The sequence below is a fragment of the Larus michahellis genome, chromosome 23 (assembly GCF_964199755.1).
Source record: "Larus michahellis chromosome 23, bLarMic1.1, whole genome shotgun sequence".
Taxonomy (NCBI): domain Eukaryota; kingdom Metazoa; phylum Chordata; class Aves; order Charadriiformes; family Laridae; genus Larus; species Larus michahellis.
The window spans coordinates 1,996,120-2,016,460 of record NC_133918.1 but is presented as its reverse complement, the minus strand read 5'-3'; the positions used below and the strand labels follow the sequence as shown (position 1 = coordinate 2,016,460).

General features: G+C 46.0%; 1 protein-coding gene across 10 annotated transcripts in view; it reads right to left on the bottom strand.

Annotated features, from left to right (window-relative positions):
- DOT1L (DOT1 like histone lysine methyltransferase) overlaps positions 1 to 20,341 on the bottom strand; it is a 71,538-nt gene that overhangs the window by 1,740 nt on the left and 49,457 nt on the right. For 2 of the 10 annotated variants that reach the window (XM_074565759.1, XM_074565766.1), the window contains exons 13-28: positions 19,823 to 19,906; positions 18,863 to 19,097; positions 18,018 to 18,131; positions 16,515 to 16,606; positions 13,598 to 13,699; positions 12,864 to 13,001; positions 12,092 to 12,217; positions 10,793 to 11,274; positions 10,402 to 10,525; positions 9,496 to 9,642; positions 8,011 to 8,137; positions 5,964 to 6,577; positions 5,031 to 5,236; positions 4,202 to 4,266; positions 2,748 to 3,719; positions 995 to 1,619 (exon numbers count right to left, since the gene is read on the bottom strand). In XM_074565759.1, the coding sequence (XP_074421860.1) occupies positions 1,030 to 1,619; positions 2,748 to 3,719; positions 4,202 to 4,266; positions 5,031 to 5,236; positions 5,964 to 6,577; positions 8,011 to 8,137; positions 9,496 to 9,642; positions 10,402 to 10,525; positions 10,793 to 11,274; positions 12,092 to 12,217; positions 12,864 to 13,001; positions 13,598 to 13,699; positions 16,515 to 16,606; positions 18,018 to 18,131; positions 18,863 to 19,097; positions 19,823 to 19,906 (4,218 nt within the window). In that variant the 3' untranslated portion in view covers positions 995 to 1,029. Of the gene's footprint in view, positions 1 to 905; positions 1,620 to 2,747; positions 3,720 to 4,201; positions 4,267 to 5,030; positions 5,237 to 5,963; positions 6,578 to 8,010; positions 8,138 to 9,495; positions 9,643 to 10,401; positions 10,526 to 10,792; positions 11,275 to 12,091; positions 12,218 to 12,863; positions 13,002 to 13,597; positions 13,700 to 16,514; positions 16,607 to 18,017; positions 18,132 to 18,862; positions 19,098 to 19,822; positions 19,907 to 20,341 lie in introns of those variants that run through there. The other 8 variants (XM_074565761.1, XM_074565760.1, XM_074565763.1 and 5 more) reach the window with 8 other exon arrangements.

Below are 20,341 nucleotides of genomic sequence, written 5' to 3'. Positions count from 1 at the left end.
GGGGCCTAACACACTGATTGAACTTCGCAAGCGCAAGCCGTTACATCGGGATGCCACAGAGTATTTTCATTAACAACAGTACCCAACTCTGTGGTGGTACACTTTATTCGGGAGGTGCTCTAAAGGCATTTAAATACTTGCTTCAGTAGAAACGCATACAGTCTGCGGAAACTCTCCTCTCTTCTACGGCCCCAGCCTTTATGAAGCATGGACCAGTTAACCCTGCAGATTCCCTGCGTTCTCATTCACAGTCTACCCAGTAAGCCAGTGGTTGCATAAATACAGCATCTGGTGGTTTCTGTCAGCCCTAGCAGGCAAGTCCGATACAGCTGCAGTGCACAGAGAAATTACAACCCCTCTTTGCTACCTGCGGTTGTGTGTTCCAGTGATGCAGGGGGCACATTAACTGCAATGCAAGATCAGTGCATTTGCTCTCCAAGACAAAGCTGCAGCTTGTAACCTAGAGATTTTTGACGTTAGGATTATTTAGAGCAGCTGTTGTTGGCTGAGGGTGAAAACAAGACCACCACATTGCCACGTACAGTCACAAAGCAGCACCATCCCGCGTCCCAACGCTACGCGAACATGGGCTTGTGGAAATGCAACAGTCTGCGTCGGAGAGGGGAGGGGGGAATCAAAGTAGGCAACAGCCACTTCCCGTAAGTGTATAAAACCATACTTAAAAATAGACATTTCCTCCTGATTGCTGATCTTTGGAAATAAACATTTTCATAAAGTGATCCCAACCTGAACACAATCCTAATGTCAGATGAGCCAGAGCAGAGTTACCATTGCAAGCACTCCTTGTCGAGAAATCCTGACTCCCAGAACAGAGAGCGTTAAGACTCTCCATCCTCTGCCATCAGATCATTTGCTTCCCACACTTTAGAGGTTTCTCTGTTTCACAGAGCCCACCCCCAACCTATCTCTGCAAAGGAAGAAGCATCATTCAGCATCTCGTACAAAACTCCTCTTTTTTGTTCTCTAGCCTTACCTTACAAAATAAGAACTGTTAGCTAAGCAAGCTCTTTATCGTGGCTTAACCCCAGAAAGGTGCGAAGCATAAGGAGACTGCATGCCAAGTGTAACCCACATAGCGGAGGTGCCGGCTGCGTTGGACTGCGTGATCATGGGCGCGGACTGGGCCAGCGCCAAACGGGGCAGAGGCGGGTGATGGACTGTAAAGGAGGGGCGGGAGGTTTTGTGCTGGAGAGAAGCTAGCTTAATAGACAAAGAAGCGTTAGCAGCTTGGACAGAAGCGGCAGAAGAGGATGGCAAAAAAGCGTCGCTAGGTGGGATGGATGGCAGGTTCTGCAGAAGCGCAGGCTCGGAGTTAGAAGCAAGTAATGGAGGAGGTGGGGGCAAGGAAACGTTAGGAGGGGGCGGAGGGGAATGGAAAACAGATTGCACTGGCGCTCTGTTGAGGTGCTGAGCAGATCTAGTCTCACTAGATGTTACTAAATTAGAGGAAGGGGGTGGGAAGGATGAGGATGAGGTGCTGGCAACAGCCTGCAGAGGGTTTAAGCTTAGCACTGTGCTGCTAGAGACAGCACTGCTGCTGAAACTGGCTCCAAATTGATGAGGAGAGGAGGCAGAAGGCACCGCATGGTTAAAAATACCTGCAAACAGGAGAGAAAAACTCAGCTTCAACAGATGGGCTTTGTACAGTCTCAAGTGACAAGAGAAACAAAACAAAAAAGAAAAAAAAAAAAAGAAAAAAAGCAAAATTATAATAGTTACAGCCCCATACAAAAATATGCAGCATGAGAAGGCAGCAAGCAATGAGAGATAATGGTGCAGGCCAGGAGGTACAAAAGGTTTCACTTACCTTTCCTACTGCCAACCTCTAAATGCCACGAGGAAAAATGGTCAGACCCAAGAACTGTCAGTTCTACACCACACGGGTAGACTTTTGATGAGATTACGTGGTCTCTAGAGTCGTTTATCTGAAGACTCAAACTGCTGCTCTTCCCTCCCCACCCTCCTGCTTCCCCACTTACAGGGCAGCAGGGGGGAGATTGTATTTCCAGCAAATCTACGTGCTGAGAGATGTGAGAGTTAGGATTTCCCGACATGGTGCCTGAATGATTATGGACAGGTAAGAAAAACTGCCTTGGACACTTAGTAAACGGCAGGTTCAGACTATCTTCTAGTCCTGCCAGCTTGTCTCCGGTTTGGGCCACAGAAGCCAAGCTTGTGCAGAATCCCAGAAGCGCAAGGTGCATATGGCATTGCCCTTCCTGGCAAAGAAACGCTCTTCGTGTCCGTTCAAGAGCCAGAATGCTACGCAATTCTCAACACCATCTCCTCTGAAGAGGCACTGATGTTTTGCTCTTCCTGGATCATGCTAAATCCATTCAAGGCCTAAGCTCAACCTTTACTCAAGTTGACAAGTTAGAGATCCTTAACTTGGTACCATGAGACAAGCGAAATCTTTTACCTGCCGGCGGACCTAAGTTGGTTCCAACACAGCAACATCTGAACAAGCATACATTATGAAATCACAAAGTCTGGGTGCATTCTTTCATTAAGGTGATACAACAAGCTCATCTAGTAGACAAAGCTCATGAGATTGCATTGTGGGGAACTGAACTCATCCTAGCATTTTTCCAAGAGATAGAGGAGACTGGTTATGTGGGACAGATCTGCTTCACATCCTGCAGAAATGAAAGGGTTTCACCCCTGGAGAGGCAGTGTCAGACTTTCCTTTAGGCCCTGTCTTATACCAGAGAAAGAGTTCTGCCTACCTCCAACTGTTCCACCTGTAACCCCAGGAGAGAAGTTCCCCATAGTGTGAGAATTAGTCAGTCTGGTTGCAGCTGATGACACGTGGACCAGACTGGCAGCAGCTGGCATGGAATTAAATAAGGACTGCAATACTGAGGAATTTGTCACCGAGTTGAGGTTTGCTTGCAAGGCCATGGGGCCGAGGGGAAACTGCGATCCAGTGGTCAAAGTGTTTAGGAAAGGATGGTGCGCCTGAACAGAAGATGCTGGGTTGCCTGCTGAAGAAACAGCAGTAGAAAGGCTTTTACCATTCAGAAGGCCACCAGACGAAACAGCAGCAGAAATGAAAAGGTTGTGGCCATTTTTAAACTCCACATCTCGGTCCCTTCCTTTGCCGACCTTTCCGTTATGCTGCAAAGAGTTTTTTTCCGAAGAACCCCCAGCACGAATGCTTATTTCACCGAGCTCTTTGCCTTTGACCCCCGACCGATTTAAGTCTTCTCCTTTCGTGCCGCTGAGGCCTTCGAGTTGCCTCTTGTTCAAAAAAGGATTCGTTTCCGATACCCCCACATCTTTGCTTCGCTGCGACTGGAAACCCAGGGAGGAATTGGAAGTCGTCACGTCTGAAGCTTTATGCGTAAGAGAAGCACCATCGATAAAGCTGTGTAAACCAATGTCTGTTGACAGTCCACCATTGTATGTGAAGCCGTTAGTGGAGTTTGTACCGGGGCTGAGCCCGTCTGCCCCAGCCGAGGGCACGGCGATGCTCTTCCTCGCGTGTGCGGTGATCTTGGCGTCCATGGCAAGGCCATCCTCGGAGGACGGCCTGAAGGCAAACAGCGAGTTCTGGCTCAGAGATGAAACCGACTGCAAGGGACTATCTGTAGTTTTGGTCAGGTTGATGTCAGATATTGGTGAAAAAGTAGATTTCCATTTACTGCTGTTCATGTTCTCGTTGCTTTGTGCTTGTTTCCTCCCAGATAAGCTGCCGCCTAGTTTGGAAGAAAATGTATAAACATCAAAAACCAGCATTCACTGAACCTGCTCGTTAAGGACAGGGGTTTATCTTTCAACACCCACATTTTATCAGTCTGTAATTCTATTTCTGATCCCAAGGTAGAAATATTTGTGAAGCCTCCAAAAGTCTTTACAATTTAGTTTCATGCCCTGAAAGCATTTGAGAACGCTGATCTACTCTTTCCTCAGCCTTTGTACTGTTCGTCCCTCCCCACACCCCGAGCCAGGAGAAAAACTGGTCAGATCTTTGGTGACCTGTGACTACAGAAAGAACCGACCCAAAAATCTGTAATTATCAGCGACTTGTCTTAATTATGATTATGCAAAGCCCTGGCAGAACTGCACTCTGCTCAGCAGCACAGAAGAGCCCGCTCCTGACTAACAACTTCAGTCAGTGGCAGACACCCGTTCCCAAGTTCAACCGCGACAACAAGTAATTAACGTTCCTCACACCTACCATTTTCAACAGTCTTCTGTGGAGATTTGCTTTCCAATGATATGGTTGCAATTTTCCTTTCAATTCTAGTGGGAAAACAAAAAGGTTATAGCACTCACTGCAGACCTTTCGTTGCACATTTCCCCTCACAACCCTCATCTTCCGCACGTTCACGTCTTAACAGCTGACTAGAGCATATAAAGCCAAGTCGGCCAGAAAGCTGAATGTTACTAAAGGAACTTAAAAAATCCACCACAAACTTTAAGTAGAAGCTATTACAGAATTTGTGCTCTTTGCCAAGACTAGTGCACGTTCACAGGACTTCACTGTTGCTGCTCTTTATCAAGAAGCAGTAGGCTGTTGCTCACATTTCTACAGCGGTTACTTTTCCAGCACCTTAAACAAGTGAAAAAATTGCACCCCACAGGCAGGCAAAGGGTGGCAAATACTCAATTTTCAGAGCCACACGTCAACAGTTTGGGGCAGGAAGCAAGGAATTTTGAATCAAGCTGAAACTGGGAGTGAAGGGGAGACAGATTCTTAGTTAAAGATTACACGCACAGCCTCAGTACTCCTACAAAGCAACGCAATAAAAAAAAAAAGCCCCAATCATTTCTACAGTAATTCTTTCAGAAGGCAGACTCTGTCAGCCTTGCAAACACAGCAACAGCAGGTTCCCACATTCAAGGACCTTCCCCGTTCGCCGTTTCAGCCGCGTAAGAGGCGGAGCGTAATGGAATCGCTCTGCAGGCAAAGGGGACAAAGGCGGCTTCGCGCACCTCTCCAGTTTAGAGCCCCGTTACCGACTCTCAGAGAAATCTCATCCTGAAACCTATGCCTGGGTATTCACCTGCTGCTATTGTGCTCGTCTTCAGATCCCTGCTCTTCGTCTGACGTTAGAGGAGAGTAATGAACGCCGTTGGTCTGAATGAGGGGCTTTTCCTTTTTCAGCACCGGGGGCTGGTCATTGTCCTGGTAAGGAACAGGAGAGTTCTTCAGGGAGTTTTCAGGAGAGGAAATGGCTGTTATTTCTAAAGGCTGGTTAATGTTATTGACCTGGGCAAGAAGGAAAGAAAGCAGTTACAGATGAGAGCATCCCTTTAGAAACAAGGCATCTTGTTGAGGATATTAAAAGCAGGCTTTTAACTTGCTCGGCTTCAGGACATGCCAACAGCCGCTCGTTTAGTACTGCCGTTGTTATACCCCACCACCCTGCGTTACAGCCCGGGATGAAAGCTTAAATAGGGCTTGGAAAAATATCTAGTTTTCATTCTTTGATTTTATGTTTAAACACAGAAATGAAGGCATTGGATAATCACGTTTCTTTTCCAAGTACAGGATCACATGAACACAACTTGTATAGCTGGCTTAATTATGCAAGAATGCCATATGCTTCTGGCACTCTTATGCTATTTAGTCGATCTTCATTTAAACTATTTTCAAAATATTTAACCTACAGCCTAAAAAAAGAAAAAAAAAAAAATCAACTTCACTGCAGAAACAAGCTTTTTGTCATAAGAGATTATTTTTCATTTGTAATGCTCTGACAGCAAAGAACTCTTTGCAGAAGTTCCACCTATACAGAAATAGTTCCCCAATTTTTCAGCAATTCTCTCGCCTCTCAGAGGGGCCGTTTTCACAAAGGGTCCTCACACCAATTCTAGCTACTAGCACTCCAACGGCCTGAGAGTATGCTAAAGAACAGAAGAGTTAAAGCTTATTTCTAATTCAAAGAGCTTCCCAAGCCCTTCTCGCTTGCCAGAGCTCTTCTTTTTGCCCTTACCATGGAGTTGATATTGAGCGGTGAACCTGATGGTTGCGTAAAGAGTCCAGACACAGTAGGTAAGGATTTGCGTTTAGGGGAGACCCCGGAGTTCCCGCTGAGATTCCCGGTGGAGGATCTCTTCCGCCGGCCTCGCTTCTTCCCATCCTGCGCGTGTGCTTGGCCACAGTCCAGCCGAGCGCTCGTGGGCAGCGGACTGTGCTTGTTGGAAGGGGATTGTTTTACATGTCCTGTATTAGGAGAGATTGTAAAGATGATTCTTCTCTTGGCCTCGTTCTCAGGATCTGAAAACGCTGCATCAGACTGAAGATCCCCCTTTGTTCCTTCGGCAAACATCTTCTGAGCATCTGCATATTGCAATACCCCTACCAGGCTCTGGGAGGTGCCATTTAACCTGGGGCTTGTTGAGTGCTGGTGAGCAGGGGAGTTTTGCCCAGAGTTCCTTGACTGCATCATTAGCAAAGGATGTTGTGGAGTGGAACTCCGAGACCCTACTGAGTTAAAGAGACTCCCAGAGTCGTCCAGAGCTGCCTGATCAACACTATGGTTAAGATGGGCTGGGCTGTTTGTAAGATTTCCATTGACTGCCACGGAGCCAGAAGAGTAAGAAAAACCTGTTGAAAGGGAAAGTATACATCATTGCTTCTGCTGAGCGATAGTTCACAGTGCTAGATTGCTGGGATGACCGGGAGCGGTTTCAGCTCTACCTGCGTTCCAGCAGCCAGCAGCCGGGCGTTACGCGGGAACTGCACGGCTGCTTTTTACACGGTGCAGCTGAGAACGTGGCTCTGTGCGCTGACAATTTCAGTCAAGGGCGAACGATTTTCACTACTCTTTTGCCAATTCAGGAAAATTCATGTGTTATATGGACATACCCTATGCTCTGCTACGTTTTTAAATGGAATTCAAGTGTGTTTCTTTTGAGCTATTACACCTTTTGGAATCAGGGCTCCTCTTCTCTCAACTCCTTCCTACCGTCAAGGAAACAGACGGCCAAATTCAGCCTGTTCCCTTCCCCGAAAAAGAAGGGGTTGTGTCATCTATACAGCCCACCTCCTTCTCAAAATTAAACAAAAGGCTGTGGCTTAGGAAGTGACAGGGGATCTTCAGAGAAATCGTGGCAGGAGAATGCCACATGGGAAGACGCTTGGAAAGAGAATTAAGTATTTGTCATGGTGTATCATAAATGGCTTTAGTGCTCTAGTAAGGCCTTGTCTCTGGGCTGTCTAAATGAAAGGGGTAGAAGGAACATGGTATTGTTTTACAACAAGGGTTTGTTAAATACTCTGTTGGTTTTCTAGAAAACTGCAGCCAAGCTCTTCTTTGCAAAACAGATGCTAGAAACAGCACAAGCCCCTCGAGGTGGTAAACGCTAAGAAGGAACGCACTCTCTGCTGAGGGATCGGCTGTGGAATAGCTGCTGTATGCCAGAACCTGCTTTGCCTGGTCCACGACGTTTCCACAGCCTGAACAGCTAAGGGCCACAATTTCAACAGACGAGTGAGTTCAGAAGCAACGTCTGGACTTAAAGGTATCCCCGCCCTCTCCCCTTTCACCTTCCTTCCTACCCACGTACTTGTGCCTTCACAGCTGCTCACGAGGCACCATTGTGACCTCCATCAAGCAATTAATTTTGCTATCATAAAAATCTCCACCACCCTGTAAAATAAAACTTTTAAAGCCAGATCATCAGCTCATAGCATAGCCATGCAACACTTTGCTGGTTTGCCACATTGTACAGGCAGGAGTCTCTTAATCCACGTAGAAGAATTTCTGAAAGCAATTATTTATTTATACTGCAAGGTGCCGCCGTTCAGGTAGAGGCACGTCAAACCAATATTTTATGCCAGGATGCATCAAAGCTGTAGGCACATACTGTCTCAAAGCATCATCATCCACGATTCTTTGGTCTCGTTACAAAACACCCATTTATCTAGCCCTCTACTGCCTGAATGACCTGACAAGAAGTGCTCAGAAAACTCCGCCGCGTGCACGTGGGGTGCTGTCACGACAGGCCAGCGCGCCCTCGCGTAGATGAGGCTGTTACCTGAGGTAGCCAAAGCCAGTGGCTTGTTTCCAGCAGCATTGCTTACGCCATTATGAGAACTAGCACCAAACTGCTTTTCAAGTGTCGACGAGTCTCTACTCTGATGAACTGGGCTAGGTGTGCTTCTCTGGGGGAAGAGAAACAGGCATTTTAGTACAGGAAGGATACCCAAAAGCCAACAGTTTAAACAAAATTCACATGCATTAGTAGATCTCCCAAGGAAAGTGGCTCTACTTGCTCAGTGTCCTAGATTTTGCTTGCTTTGAGAAAACCATAGATCGCCATGTTATGGGACAAAAATAAATATATGATTAATTACACTGCAATAGTATCTAGCACACAGCAGACACCATGCAGACAGAGGGACAAGAGGCCCGTCGTCCCAGTAAGTTTAGGCTCAGGACAGCACTGCGATCAGAGAACAAATGCCTGTTTCACGGACAGCCGGAAAGGAAAGAAATGGTTGTATCATGTCCCCAAGCCTGCGCATACAAAGTTCTCCAAAAAAACCCCAAAAGGAACATGAAATGCATTAGGCTGTGTTCTCTGGTACGCTATCTGAGGGCATGACCAACAAGCGGCGTTTTCCTAAAGCAGGAAAACAAATGTGAAGTGGTAGCCTGAATAAACAATGTGTTGCAGGGAGAGATGCCATGCAGCGCTAACATTCTCTCTCGCTGAGGACATAGGGCTTCTGCTCGGAGCCAGGCAGACTATAGTTCTGCTACAATTAAAACTCCGCAGCTGGGAAAAGATAATGGATTCAATACTATGAAACAACTCCAGTTTTCCAAATGTGGGATTGTTAAGGCAGGCGCTTCTGGATGGATTCTAAATTCACAGCTCTGACGCGAAAGCAGCAAATGTTTCTCAGTTCTCTACTGTAACACTTTTGTGACAAATTTTTGTGAGAAACTGGACCAGGCTTTTTTAAACTCTGCGAGTAGCATAGACTTATCAGGACTTCAAAAAAAAAGATGGCCCCAAAAGTTCTCTAGTTGCTCTCTGCTGCTACAGAGCAGTCACTCGCACATCAGGCATTACAGCCTGAAGGCACTACTCAAGTTCATCCTACACACGTACGTGATAAAGAAAGACAATTTTAAATGACCAATGTGTCTCCCAGGGTGACATAAGGAGGCAGGGGCTAAGAACAAACTGACACATGTGACTCTCTGCTTCCACTGCCACAAACTCTCAGGCTCTGTGGCTCTTCCACCCGGCCAGACATTTAAGCCTAGGATCTCTTGAGGCATGTAACTTTACTCCCCTTTCCTGGCTCAAATCCCACCACCCCACCGACAAAAGAGAGTAAAAATCTACAGAATGACTAAGAGCCAAGAGGACGAATCCCAACAGCAGCCTCCCCCGAAGTATGGACAGTCGAGATTAGCAGCCCACTAAGGATCCTGGTGCACGGCACCCCGTTACTGCCCGGTGTGATTTTTAGTTAGGGATGGAAAGTGTTGACAATCCCTTACTCACCACCTTCTCAACACGGCTAGGTAGGACTACGCTGGCCAGAGGGATACTAACAGGGAGTTTATTGGGCTGCACTGTGCTGAGAGGAATACTGATAGGTAGGCTGGTGATAGTTTCTCCATTACTCACAGAGGTTCTCTCTCTCAAAACCTGTAAACGCAGAAGAGACAGTAACGATCTTAGCGACATGCTATTACTGAAAAGGCTTCTGAAATTAATGGTAACCTGCTCATTTATATTCCCTCCCTTTTTTTAAAAAACAGAATTGCACGATTAAGTGTAATGATTATATAGCAAAGTTGACTCGGACAGCAATATCCAACAGCAGAGCAATATGTAAAATAAAGCTACCGCTGGCCCCAAGCACAAGGAAAAGGCTGCCTCAGGCAAGTGCATTTCCCAGTGTCTTTGTTAGAGCTCTGTGAAAAGCACACATCTGACAGAATTCCTATCTTGAGGCCCTCTGTAACGCAGAAGACGCAGTAGCCAGAAATATTTCCATGGTAACCTCCTATCGGAGGGCACCTGCTTGCTCTGAGATGAGCACCAATATGATTCATGGCTGGACCAATTACATGGACAATTTTGTGTTATTTTTACTTTTTTAAACCATGAAGGAGTCTACTTTTCAACTTCACGTAGACGCACACCAGATCAAAAAGAAGTCCTACTGCATTACTGGTCCAGTTCACACGCAAACCAGTAACTCAGAGGTAAGCACATCTTTGACGAGCACAGTGTTCTCTTCCTCTAGCCAGCTCCTTCTTTTGGTTGTACCACACCTATTGTATTTCGTGTTATTTTCCACGCCAAGCTGACCACAGAAAGGAGCCTGCCCGCATCCCCTAGTTTGGCCAACTTTGTCTTTGTTCTACCATCTCCGCACTCGAGCACACGCAGATCTCTTACCTTCTCGCTTGCAACTGGTAAGGCCGCTGGGGAAGAGGGCCGAGTTTCCTGAGGACTCAGCTTTATGCCATTTGAAATACCAGGGCTTGGATATGTAAGGCCATTCTCTTTGACATGGTCAGCTCTGGAACAGAGATGATTACGACGGTTAGGATACAAAAGCGAACGACTTCTCTTTCGCAAGGAATTCCTCCACCAAACCCAAGGCGCTGTACCACCTTATCTACCCAATCAGCTGCCACTGCTGGTTTTCCTGACACAAAACTTTTAAAAAAATGTAAAAAACACCACTTTTAAAATATTTTTTCCACAATCCAAGCAAACCACTGTTATTAAAAACAAGCAGTAGTATTACCCCTCCTTTCCCATCCCAGGAAATGGTCACTCTCACCTCTGTATCTCATTAGTTGTTGCTTTTCCATTGACTGCATGGTCTTGATTCAAGTGTCTCCTCAGTGCTATTTTAGCTGGGGAAAACCTGGTATAATCAGGTAAGGACAAGCTCGTCATCTTGTCTGCCTTCTGTCTGCTGCTGTGGTTTGGGGTACACGGAACTATTTCTTGGTCCAGGTGAGAGGTCGTGTACTGCGGGGTGTTCTGCTTGGAAGAGGGTCTGCTAAAAGTGTTATGGATTTCGTAGGGAGTAGCATGGCCATTCATGGACAGTTCGGGGCTCATGCCATTGATGTGGGGCATAGGAAACTTAGAGCATTCAAGCTCCAGTTGGAACCTGCCGTGATCAGGCTCAGGATCGCGGCTCAAATGGGTTTTATTGCGTAGCTGTACTGACAGTGACTCATCAGACGGCGTGTACGATTTCAGCTGCATGAGCTCCTGCTGTCTTTGACTTTTCTCAAGTTCCACAATGCTGATCTTTAAACGAAGAGGAGGACAATGATTAATGACCACACTTAACAATTCTATCACATTACAGAGTTTTGCCTAGATGTGCTTCTCAGGAAAAGCGGCCCCATTTCTGGGAACAAGGCAGGACAATTGACCCAAAACTTGAGAAACAAATTTCAACATGCTGCTCTGAGCTTGAGACCAAAAGGCGCAGGTAAGGGGAATGGCTCGGAGACTCTTAGAAAGCACCTTTCCGATCTCGAGAGCAAACATAAAATATCACCAACTTATATAGAGAGTATGGAGTAACTCGGTACTGCCAGCCATTGAAGGAAACACTCACTCCACGGCAAGGCATCCAGCCAAAGGCTGGGTTAGCTCTAGTGCTAATCTCACAGGGAAAGAGAAGTTCTTCCGTCACAGGAGTTTAATTTCTTTTCACTGCGGAAAGTGACATTTTGTGGGAACCGATTCCTGACTCAAGACATCAGAGCACACAGAAGACAAAGTGAAGCCACATATTATGCAAACAAGCAGGACCTTTCTTTTCACCCGGTCATGCTTTTTAATTCTATTTCATGACAAACCATGATTCCTTCTTCCACAGCATTACCAAGGAATCAGGTCATAGCACCTACTTCCTTTAAAAGTTATTTACATCCTTATCTCTCCAGCTTAACAAAACCCCCAAGCAAAAAAAATAGTCTCTGGGGGAGAGGGGTTGGGGAAGAAAAGCAGTCACCCAGCTTATCCTTTAACATCATATTTCGCCAAATACCCTTAACTGCCATTGCCCAAGAGCTATCCCAAACTGGTGACTCTAGATTCGTTTCTGGCTCTCTACCTGCAATTCCAAACAGTGCTTTTGTTTCTCAGAAATCTGATTCTTCAATGCCTGCTTCTCTTTCAGCAAGTTCTCCAGTGACAATGTTGACCAGTCCAGCTTCAGTTCTTCACACCGTGCCTTAAGCTGCAAAGACACCGGACAAACAGATCAAAAGACAACTTTAACCACTTCACACCACCCAAGGTGCAAGCTGAAAGCCATGCACCTTTCAACTGGATACGTGCAAGAAGCTTCTCAGCCCACTCAAAACTCCTCTCAGCTTAAGCCAAATGCCACCAAAATGGTCCTGTGGTCACCACATAACGTGGCAGGAGGTGGCCTCATTCTTTCTGAAAACAGCATTATCACCCAGCCTCCCTGAGGGCTCCCACATCCAGATTTCCCCCTCACCTGCCTTAAGAGTTTGAGTTACCAGGATGAACAGCACAAGTTACGGCCACCACAAAGCAAGGACTGGACAGATTTCTTGGCCAGCGAGATCCAGATTCAGTGACAAAGTGCACATTCAGCTGCTGACGGGACAGGGCTGAGGCCAGAGCCAACTGTCACCTCAGCATTTGGTTAGAGGTAAATAAAGGTCACCAAGAAAAAGGACCACCTTCATTCTTTCCTCCATCATTCTCCTCTGGTACAGAGGAGCTACAGCAGCTGGATAATTTTTTATTCATTAAGATACCTTGAGGACAGGGGCAGCCCGTGGCTCCTGACCTGTCCTCCTTACACAAACGGGAGCATCACCCCGCTACTTGGACACCAGCGTTGTACGCACCAACTGTAAGCTCTGGTTCCTGAGTTCGCTGTTGTCCTTCTCCAGCTGTTTCGTCTGTTCTTTCAGCTGCTGATTGTGAGCAGAGATTTCCTTCTGAGCCTGAATCAGGTCGTTGTATGTCAGAGCTTTAACTCCCAACTACAAGACGAAGGGTGAGAAAGTAAGAGCTCATTCAATAAGGCCTTGACACCCTAATTCCAGATGACTGTCACATCCAAAAGTGACATTGAGGAGATCCACAGAACTTACGCAGCTCACAGGAAGTCCCACAGCACCCTCACAGGCACTTTGTCATTGCTAGGGGATAACAAGGACAGAAATGCCTCACTTGGATCTGCCTTTCCAGCAATTCAACTTTAAAACTGGCATTTAGTTGCTTGCCAGCCAAAAGAACACTATTTTTGTAGAGAGCCACCACGTTTCCTTCTGCGCTTCTGAACTCGCATTAGCAACACAGGGCCCATTCAACCCACAGGGGATGCATCCTTCACTAAAATACCACCGTGTCTGTGGCCTGTCACCCCCTTCCCCTGGATACAGACTGGCACACAACAATTCCGACAACGAAGGAAAAAACCCAGCTAAAGAGTGATACAGATTCCACATTACTTAGCACGATCTGCTGCAAAATGGAGGCCGAAGACCTGAGATTTACTCTGGTCTCACTTATTTTTATCAAAACCGTTTGCGTGCAGATGACTAACAAACATCCACTTCCACCAGATCAGGGCTACCTCATCAAGTTTCTGCTGAAAAAGCCGTTTGATTTCCTCTTTCTGTGCCTGGCAGTGGGTGAATAACTGCTGTGCTGTCCCCAGTAGCTGAGCATTCTTTTCCTGGAAGAGGGAAGAGTAAGAAAATACACTTTTAGCATCAACTGCAGCACGGTCCCATCTCAGTGAGATGCTTACACCCAGTTGGTATCACAAGTTGGGAGTGAATCTGAGCTCTGAGGGGAGCTGTATGAACTAATCCAGCTCTGTCTCAGACTTCTGTGTGCCGGGATTTGTTAGTGTTCAATGCTTGGTGAAGTTAATTAAGCTGAGAAGAGCTTTTAAGTCGTTTTTTCTGCTATATGGTAAAATATAATCAGGACAGTCTTAAGAATTCATTTTTATCCTCCTAGCACATTGTAAAGAGGTAGTAATAATCACGTCCTACAGAGCAGAAATGGAACTGGAAAAGATTATCTGTATGAAATCTGTTACTAAACTGGGAACAGAATCTAAATCTCCAGAGTCCCAATTCAGAGTTTTCCTACACAATGCTCATGGAAGACACGCAGTAAATGAAAATACACTGTGGGGGAGGTAGGAAGAAAGTCATAAATAAGACAAACCACTTGTACTTCTAATGCCAAAATTCCTTCAGCAGCCCACCCAACCCCTCCACTCGCAGAACATTTCCTGTCCATAACGTCCCTTAACTAGATACTTGATTACTCATTTCATGGTCGTGCGCTACGTGAGCAGCAAGGGCAAGGGTAGGACTGGCTAAAAGTCTCATTGATTCAGTTCCCAGTTGAAAGACGAGCACAGTGAGAGGAGCGGGCTCTGGAGATTATGCTTTTCTCCAACTTTTGCTGCTGAAGCCAAACAGGAATCTTGCAGAAACTGAGCCATCACTCCAAAAAAAGTGGAGGACAAGGGCAAAAAGCAGCTTGATCTTCCAAGCAGCCCAGTGTGTCAGCAAACACAGGGCCTGGCATACAGTTTTTCTTGCCTCTTACGCCAAGGACTTGGGCAAACAGTTGAGTCTCTGCAATGCTAACGGGGCTGCCATAGGTGATGCTGAAAAAAATCATGTATGCTTTTCAGCATCACTCCCTTCACTCAGCCTTTGGGAGCCCTGGAGGAGCTGACAGCTCCATCTAAGGGTAATGTGGTGAACTGGCAGCCCACAGCACCTTGTTTATTTTAAAATCCTATTCCAGAAGTGTTTTTCTTGTACTTGAAAAGCCTTCAGGTAAAGAGGGAGTTCTTTAAATAGAACATACAACAGCACCTCCTCCAGCAAACTTCTGCTTCTGCTTTAGTGAAGTTTAACTCGCCGTGCTCTCAGTGTAACACTCCATTAAAAAACTATTCTCATACTGAATCCCTCATCCGAATGTCTCAAAGCAGAAACCAGCTGTCAGACACCAACACGAAGTGATTACTTTTCCACACCCTCAATTTATACTTTCAACGTTCAGCACAATCTTTGCACGCTATCATTTCTCATGCTATTTTCTGTGAGAGGAGATAAATTAACTTTATGCTGACTTTCCACACAAATACAGAACAAGCAGAAAAATATGCTGCTTAAGGAAAAAGTTGAAAAGTCAAAGTGCTGTTTGACAGTGAAAACAAATGGGAACAACCCTAGAAAAAAGGTTTGCATGAACATCACATCAGCACGAAGCAATTCTCAGTAACAAAGTTAGTTTCTCTCATCTGGAAAAAGAGTTCCCATTATGGAAAGCCCCAGGAAACAAAGCTACAGCTTCACGCTGACACTTTCACAAAGGCCACAGAGCAAAGGAAAGCTTCCACGGGGGCTACCAAAAGCTAGAACTGGCCAGAAGTCAAAGATTCTTGTTGAGTTCTATGGGTAAAGCTTCCTCCGCAGAAGTAGCAAGCACAGTCTCCCTCATCATTAAATTACTCATTAATTGAGGTAAAGCAACACAAGAAGAAAAAGCATTTAGCCAGTAAATCTCCTCCCTCTGCTGGGGAGATGGCTCCATAGCAGAGAAAAACGCCACGCTTCACAGCTGCAGGGTTTTCTTCATCTTTCCATGTATTTCAACCCCCAACTTGGTAAATTTACACTTTGTTCACCAGTGTAACCGTAAGACGTTAAGATTACCAATACTAAGGATGCTTCATTAAGTCAGTAATGACTGTTTGGATTTTTTAATCCCATACTTGAATTTGTTAAAAGTGTAGTGAGGCATCCTGATGCCAGAGCACTCAATTCATTTAGCCCTTCCTACAGTGGGAAAAGAATAGGATGTCAAAAACCAAAAAATTCAGCTCCAAGAAATTAGTATCGGTGTGTTTTTCAAGGTGGTCATTCAAAGTTGCTAAAATCTTTAGCCAGATTAAGGACAATTTAATAATCTAAGAGCAGTCTGGCCAGCAGCTCGCGCAGGATGCATCCCTGCAGGGAAGCCACCCCTAAGCGGAGGGCAGGAATGGCCTCAGGCAGGGCATGCTGCTGGAGAGGATGGCCACCGCCTCTGCTCCACTGACCCAAGAGACATTTCGAGAAGAAAAGCAGCTGCCAATCCCAAATGGGAGAAAAGGAGAGGGTTCAAGACACCAGCTTCCTGCGTAGGTGTGCACAGCTTCATGTCAAAATAGAGAAGAAAAAAAAAACAAATTACTGAAGTAAGACATACCAGGTGGAGGGGCACCAGAGGGAAGGTACGTCTCTCCCAGTTTGCAGATGGGAAGCTGAAGCACGCAACGACTAACCAAGTTAGCAATAAAATCCCCAGGGACAGTCATTCAGCCTAAGTGTTACTCCGGTGGAGTCTCTGTAATTGGCCTCGTGCAGCACTGGTGTGAAGTGTACACAATTCCCATCTCCAGCACTTTCCCCCCCACATCGAAGGTATCTGGTAGCCAAGCAATTTTGTTTAGAAATGTTAAAAGTGAGACCTACCTTTTCCTGCTCCAGTAACTGTTGCAGACTTGCTTTATACTGAGGAGTTTTCATGTATGCCATGAACTGCATGTACTGGATCTTAAAAGAGTCTGCGAAATAAATAAGGAGATGATACATTTCAAGTGAGCGAAAGCGCAGTGCTCCTATTTACCCCTGTTTGCTCCCTTGACACCTCTCCCTCCTTTGCTCTCTCTTGCTTTTTATTTGGACTGCAGGTCAGCCCAAGCCATTAAAGATCAATTTAGAGCACGCTGAAAATCCATCTTCTGATGCAAGCTGAACCCTTGGATCCATTAGCTACCTCTGACAGGTACCCCGATGGAAGCCATGACAACGCCTTCAAAACCGCAGAGGAAGATGATGGGTGCTAATGGTGCATTTGCATGATGAAAGAGGAGCTGAACAGCTTTTAATGCCATGTAAGTAGAAACAATACGAGAGATGAGCTTTAACAGCCAAAATCAGCCCTGAGCTCAGAACACTCATTCTCCCAGAGCCACAAGACTCGGCTTGCTGTGCTCCTCCGACCTCCTGACAGATGTACTCTCCACCCACATCTACTCTACCTCCAAGAAGCGCTTGTTTCTCATTGTCCTTCTACCTCCAGTCTCCTTTTACGCAGTGAACCTTCCTTCGCCCCAGCCCTCACCACCGGGGCCCTCTCAGCATAAAGCCAACCCCAGGATTAAGCCCAGTCTGCTGCAATCACAGGCAGCCAAAACGTGTAAGAGCCGGCAGACGGGCTTTTGCAGCGAGGTTTACTCCACACAAGTGTCATTCTCCCCACCCCCCACAATGAAACATCCCTCTAACTCACTCAATCAGACACCACAGCAAGAGAGCAGGAGTTAAGGACATCACAGATGCCCTTGGTCTCTACACAGATGGGAACGTTACACCAATTTCCCAGATGATCCCAGTTTGGCTCACGCCCAATGCCAAAGGCCAGAAACAGTTGTGGGGGGGAGGAACCAGAAGACCCAAAAAAACACCCAAGTTTTCCCTTAAATCACCTCTTGCACATGGAGCATATTTTCCAACCACACCACCTTTATGACCTCAAAAACTCAGGCAACATCTCATTTACTTTGCTTTGCAGAGAAAACGGAGTGGTGTTCTCCAAGATTGTATCATTTAAGAATAAGAGAATGGTTTCATTTAAAATAAAGTTATTTCTGACTAGCCATTTCCATTTAAAGTTATTTTGGATCTCTGCTAAACCCAAGCTTATTTCCTTTTGTGCCAAACGAGAGCTGAAACAATGTCAAAAAACAAATGCAGACCAAGACATCAACTTCAGCAGCAAGCACGAGAAGAGACCTCGTGGTGATGCCAAGAGAAGTAGGGCGTGTGGGGGAAGACGGGGGAGAAGCTGTCCCCCTCTCCTGTTCAATACACAGCTTTCCAGAGTGGCTGGAAAGTAGCCCTTTGATTTACCGTACGTTCAGAAACCTCGAAGTGGACGTTCCCATGACAAAGACGGTGACGTTACAGTCTTACCTAGCAGCTTCTGTAGTGCGGGTGGGGTAGGTGTCACCAGTAGCTGGTTAGATGAATGCCGTTGCACTTTAGGAGGTAGTTGGTAATATGGACTATGAGGTGACTTGTATGCATCTGAAGAGGCAAACAGAGAAAACCCTTCAGATTATGGAAGTCAGTGTTTCTGGCAAGTACTTTACCACTAGAAAGCATGTCGTTTACAATGCAAGATTCAGTAACTTCGCTAGATCAACACACTAAAAGAGTCTGGAAGGACATCTACAGTTTATCCTGCCACCAGCAGCAGCAGAGACAAGTAATCAGCCACGGCTCAGCTCCAGCTCCTGGCCAAGTACCTACAGACAGATTCAAGCACCATCTTCTCACAGAGGCATCCCCCCACCTCAAAGGGAGCTTTGCTTTGGTGGCAAGGGAGAAGTTATGACACAAAACCAAACTCAACCCAGCAAGGAAGGAAGAACAACTTCCAAGCACGCATTCAGAGCCTCAGAGGCTTATCTACACTCATATAGAATCATAGAAGAATCACAGAATGTGTCGGGTCAGAAGGGACCTTTAAAGGCCACCTAGTCCAACCCCCTGCAGCGAGCAGGGACAGCTTGAACTAGATCAGGTTGCTCAGAGCCTCATCCAGCCTGGCCTTGAACGTCTCCAGGGATGGGGCCTCCACCCCCTCTCTGGGCAACCTGGGCCAGTGTCTCACCACCCTCAGTGTAAAGAACTTCTTCCTAATGGCTGATCTAACCCTGCCCTGCTCTAGTTTAAACCACTGCCCCTCGTCCTGTCGCTACATGCCCTTGCATATGGCCTGGAGAGGCTTCTTCCACCCTCAGCCTTGAACTCACCCTGAGGAGAGGATGAAGATGTCTGTGAAACAGTTTGAGCATGCAGAAGTTCTAGTGCAGTTTGGTTCTTCTTGGTCTTGCGCTCTGTATTTGCAGTGTTCATTTTCTTGGGACGTCCTCGTTTCCTGCCTGCCATTTTCCTTCCTTTTTTACTTAACTTCTTCTTCCGTGCTTTGGAGGGAGATGGCTTTTTAACAGAATTTGCCCCAGCCTTTTCTTCTTCAGCACCAGAATCCTACGAGATTTTTAAAAGCCAAAAGCTCAATAGTCATTTATACCTACATCTGCAGCATTCCTTTTAAGTAAGCGTTCATAACTTTGTTTAATAATATTATGAAAGAAAACTGATGCACTGTAGTTAAATAACTTGCCAGGGAAGTAGACTTGCTTGGGGTAAGAGTTGTCCCCAACACCCAAGGAGTTGTGCTCATTGTCTTCTGGACTTACTCATTCCAGAAAAGGAAATCTGTAACTGTTGTCTAAGAAAAACTGATCACTCACCCTGTATTCTTCAACTGAATGTCATCAAAAAGTCAAAGCACATTCAACACGTGATACCTCTATGCCTGAAGAGTCCCTGCATTGCTAAGAGTATTATGCAACAGAATGAGAAAGGAAATGAGTCTTTGCAAGAGACTCAGCACACTTTGAACCCCATTCAATGGGTTATGACTCAGGGAAAGCTCAGTGAGCTGGTGCTGAAGGTACGCGAGGGTGGACGCCCAACTGTTCTATTCATCTTCCAAAACCCTTTTTTCCAGAATTAGTGGTGCAATTCCCAAGTGCAGCTTTTAAGTCACTCCATCGTATTTTTGTCTACAGCAGCAGCTACACCAGTTTGCGTGTTCAGAACACACACAGACAGTCTTCCCACAGAACCAGGCTTTTCCTGACAGATCCTGAGTTCATGCACAGCTAAAGAGAAAACACATTCACTCTACAAAAATGCAGGACGTTCACCTTGTTTTCTTGAACCTTCGTTGGAGTAGTTGTGTTGCTCTTATTTTCTCTTTGTTGACGACGTCTAGCTGCCTCTTGTTCCTCCTGGATAAATGTTTTAATAGATTTAATAATTTGCTCATATATTTATCACTTAACACAGACCACTGTGTTTCTCAGCTTAGACTTCCACAAGAGCTAGGTGAAAGTGCTCTTATCATATAATGCCTAATGAAAAAAAAAAACAACCCTCCCTTTTGTTACCAGCAAGGGAAAAAGCTTACCCTGCCCCAGGCAACACGGAGGGGAAAAAGGAAGATAAATGGAAGTCCCCCTTTTGCACGTTACCTACATGAATAGGTTTCAAACACGCAGCCACAGGGCAAAGGGGATTAACCCCCAACCTCTTCCCTTGTTCTGCCCCCCCCCAGTCCCACCCCCAGATCACACACCGGTGTTATACATTTGGGTTTGGTTTTTTTTAAAAAAAAAAAAAATATAAAATATTTCAGTAGCTTCACCTATATCCCAAACGTTTCA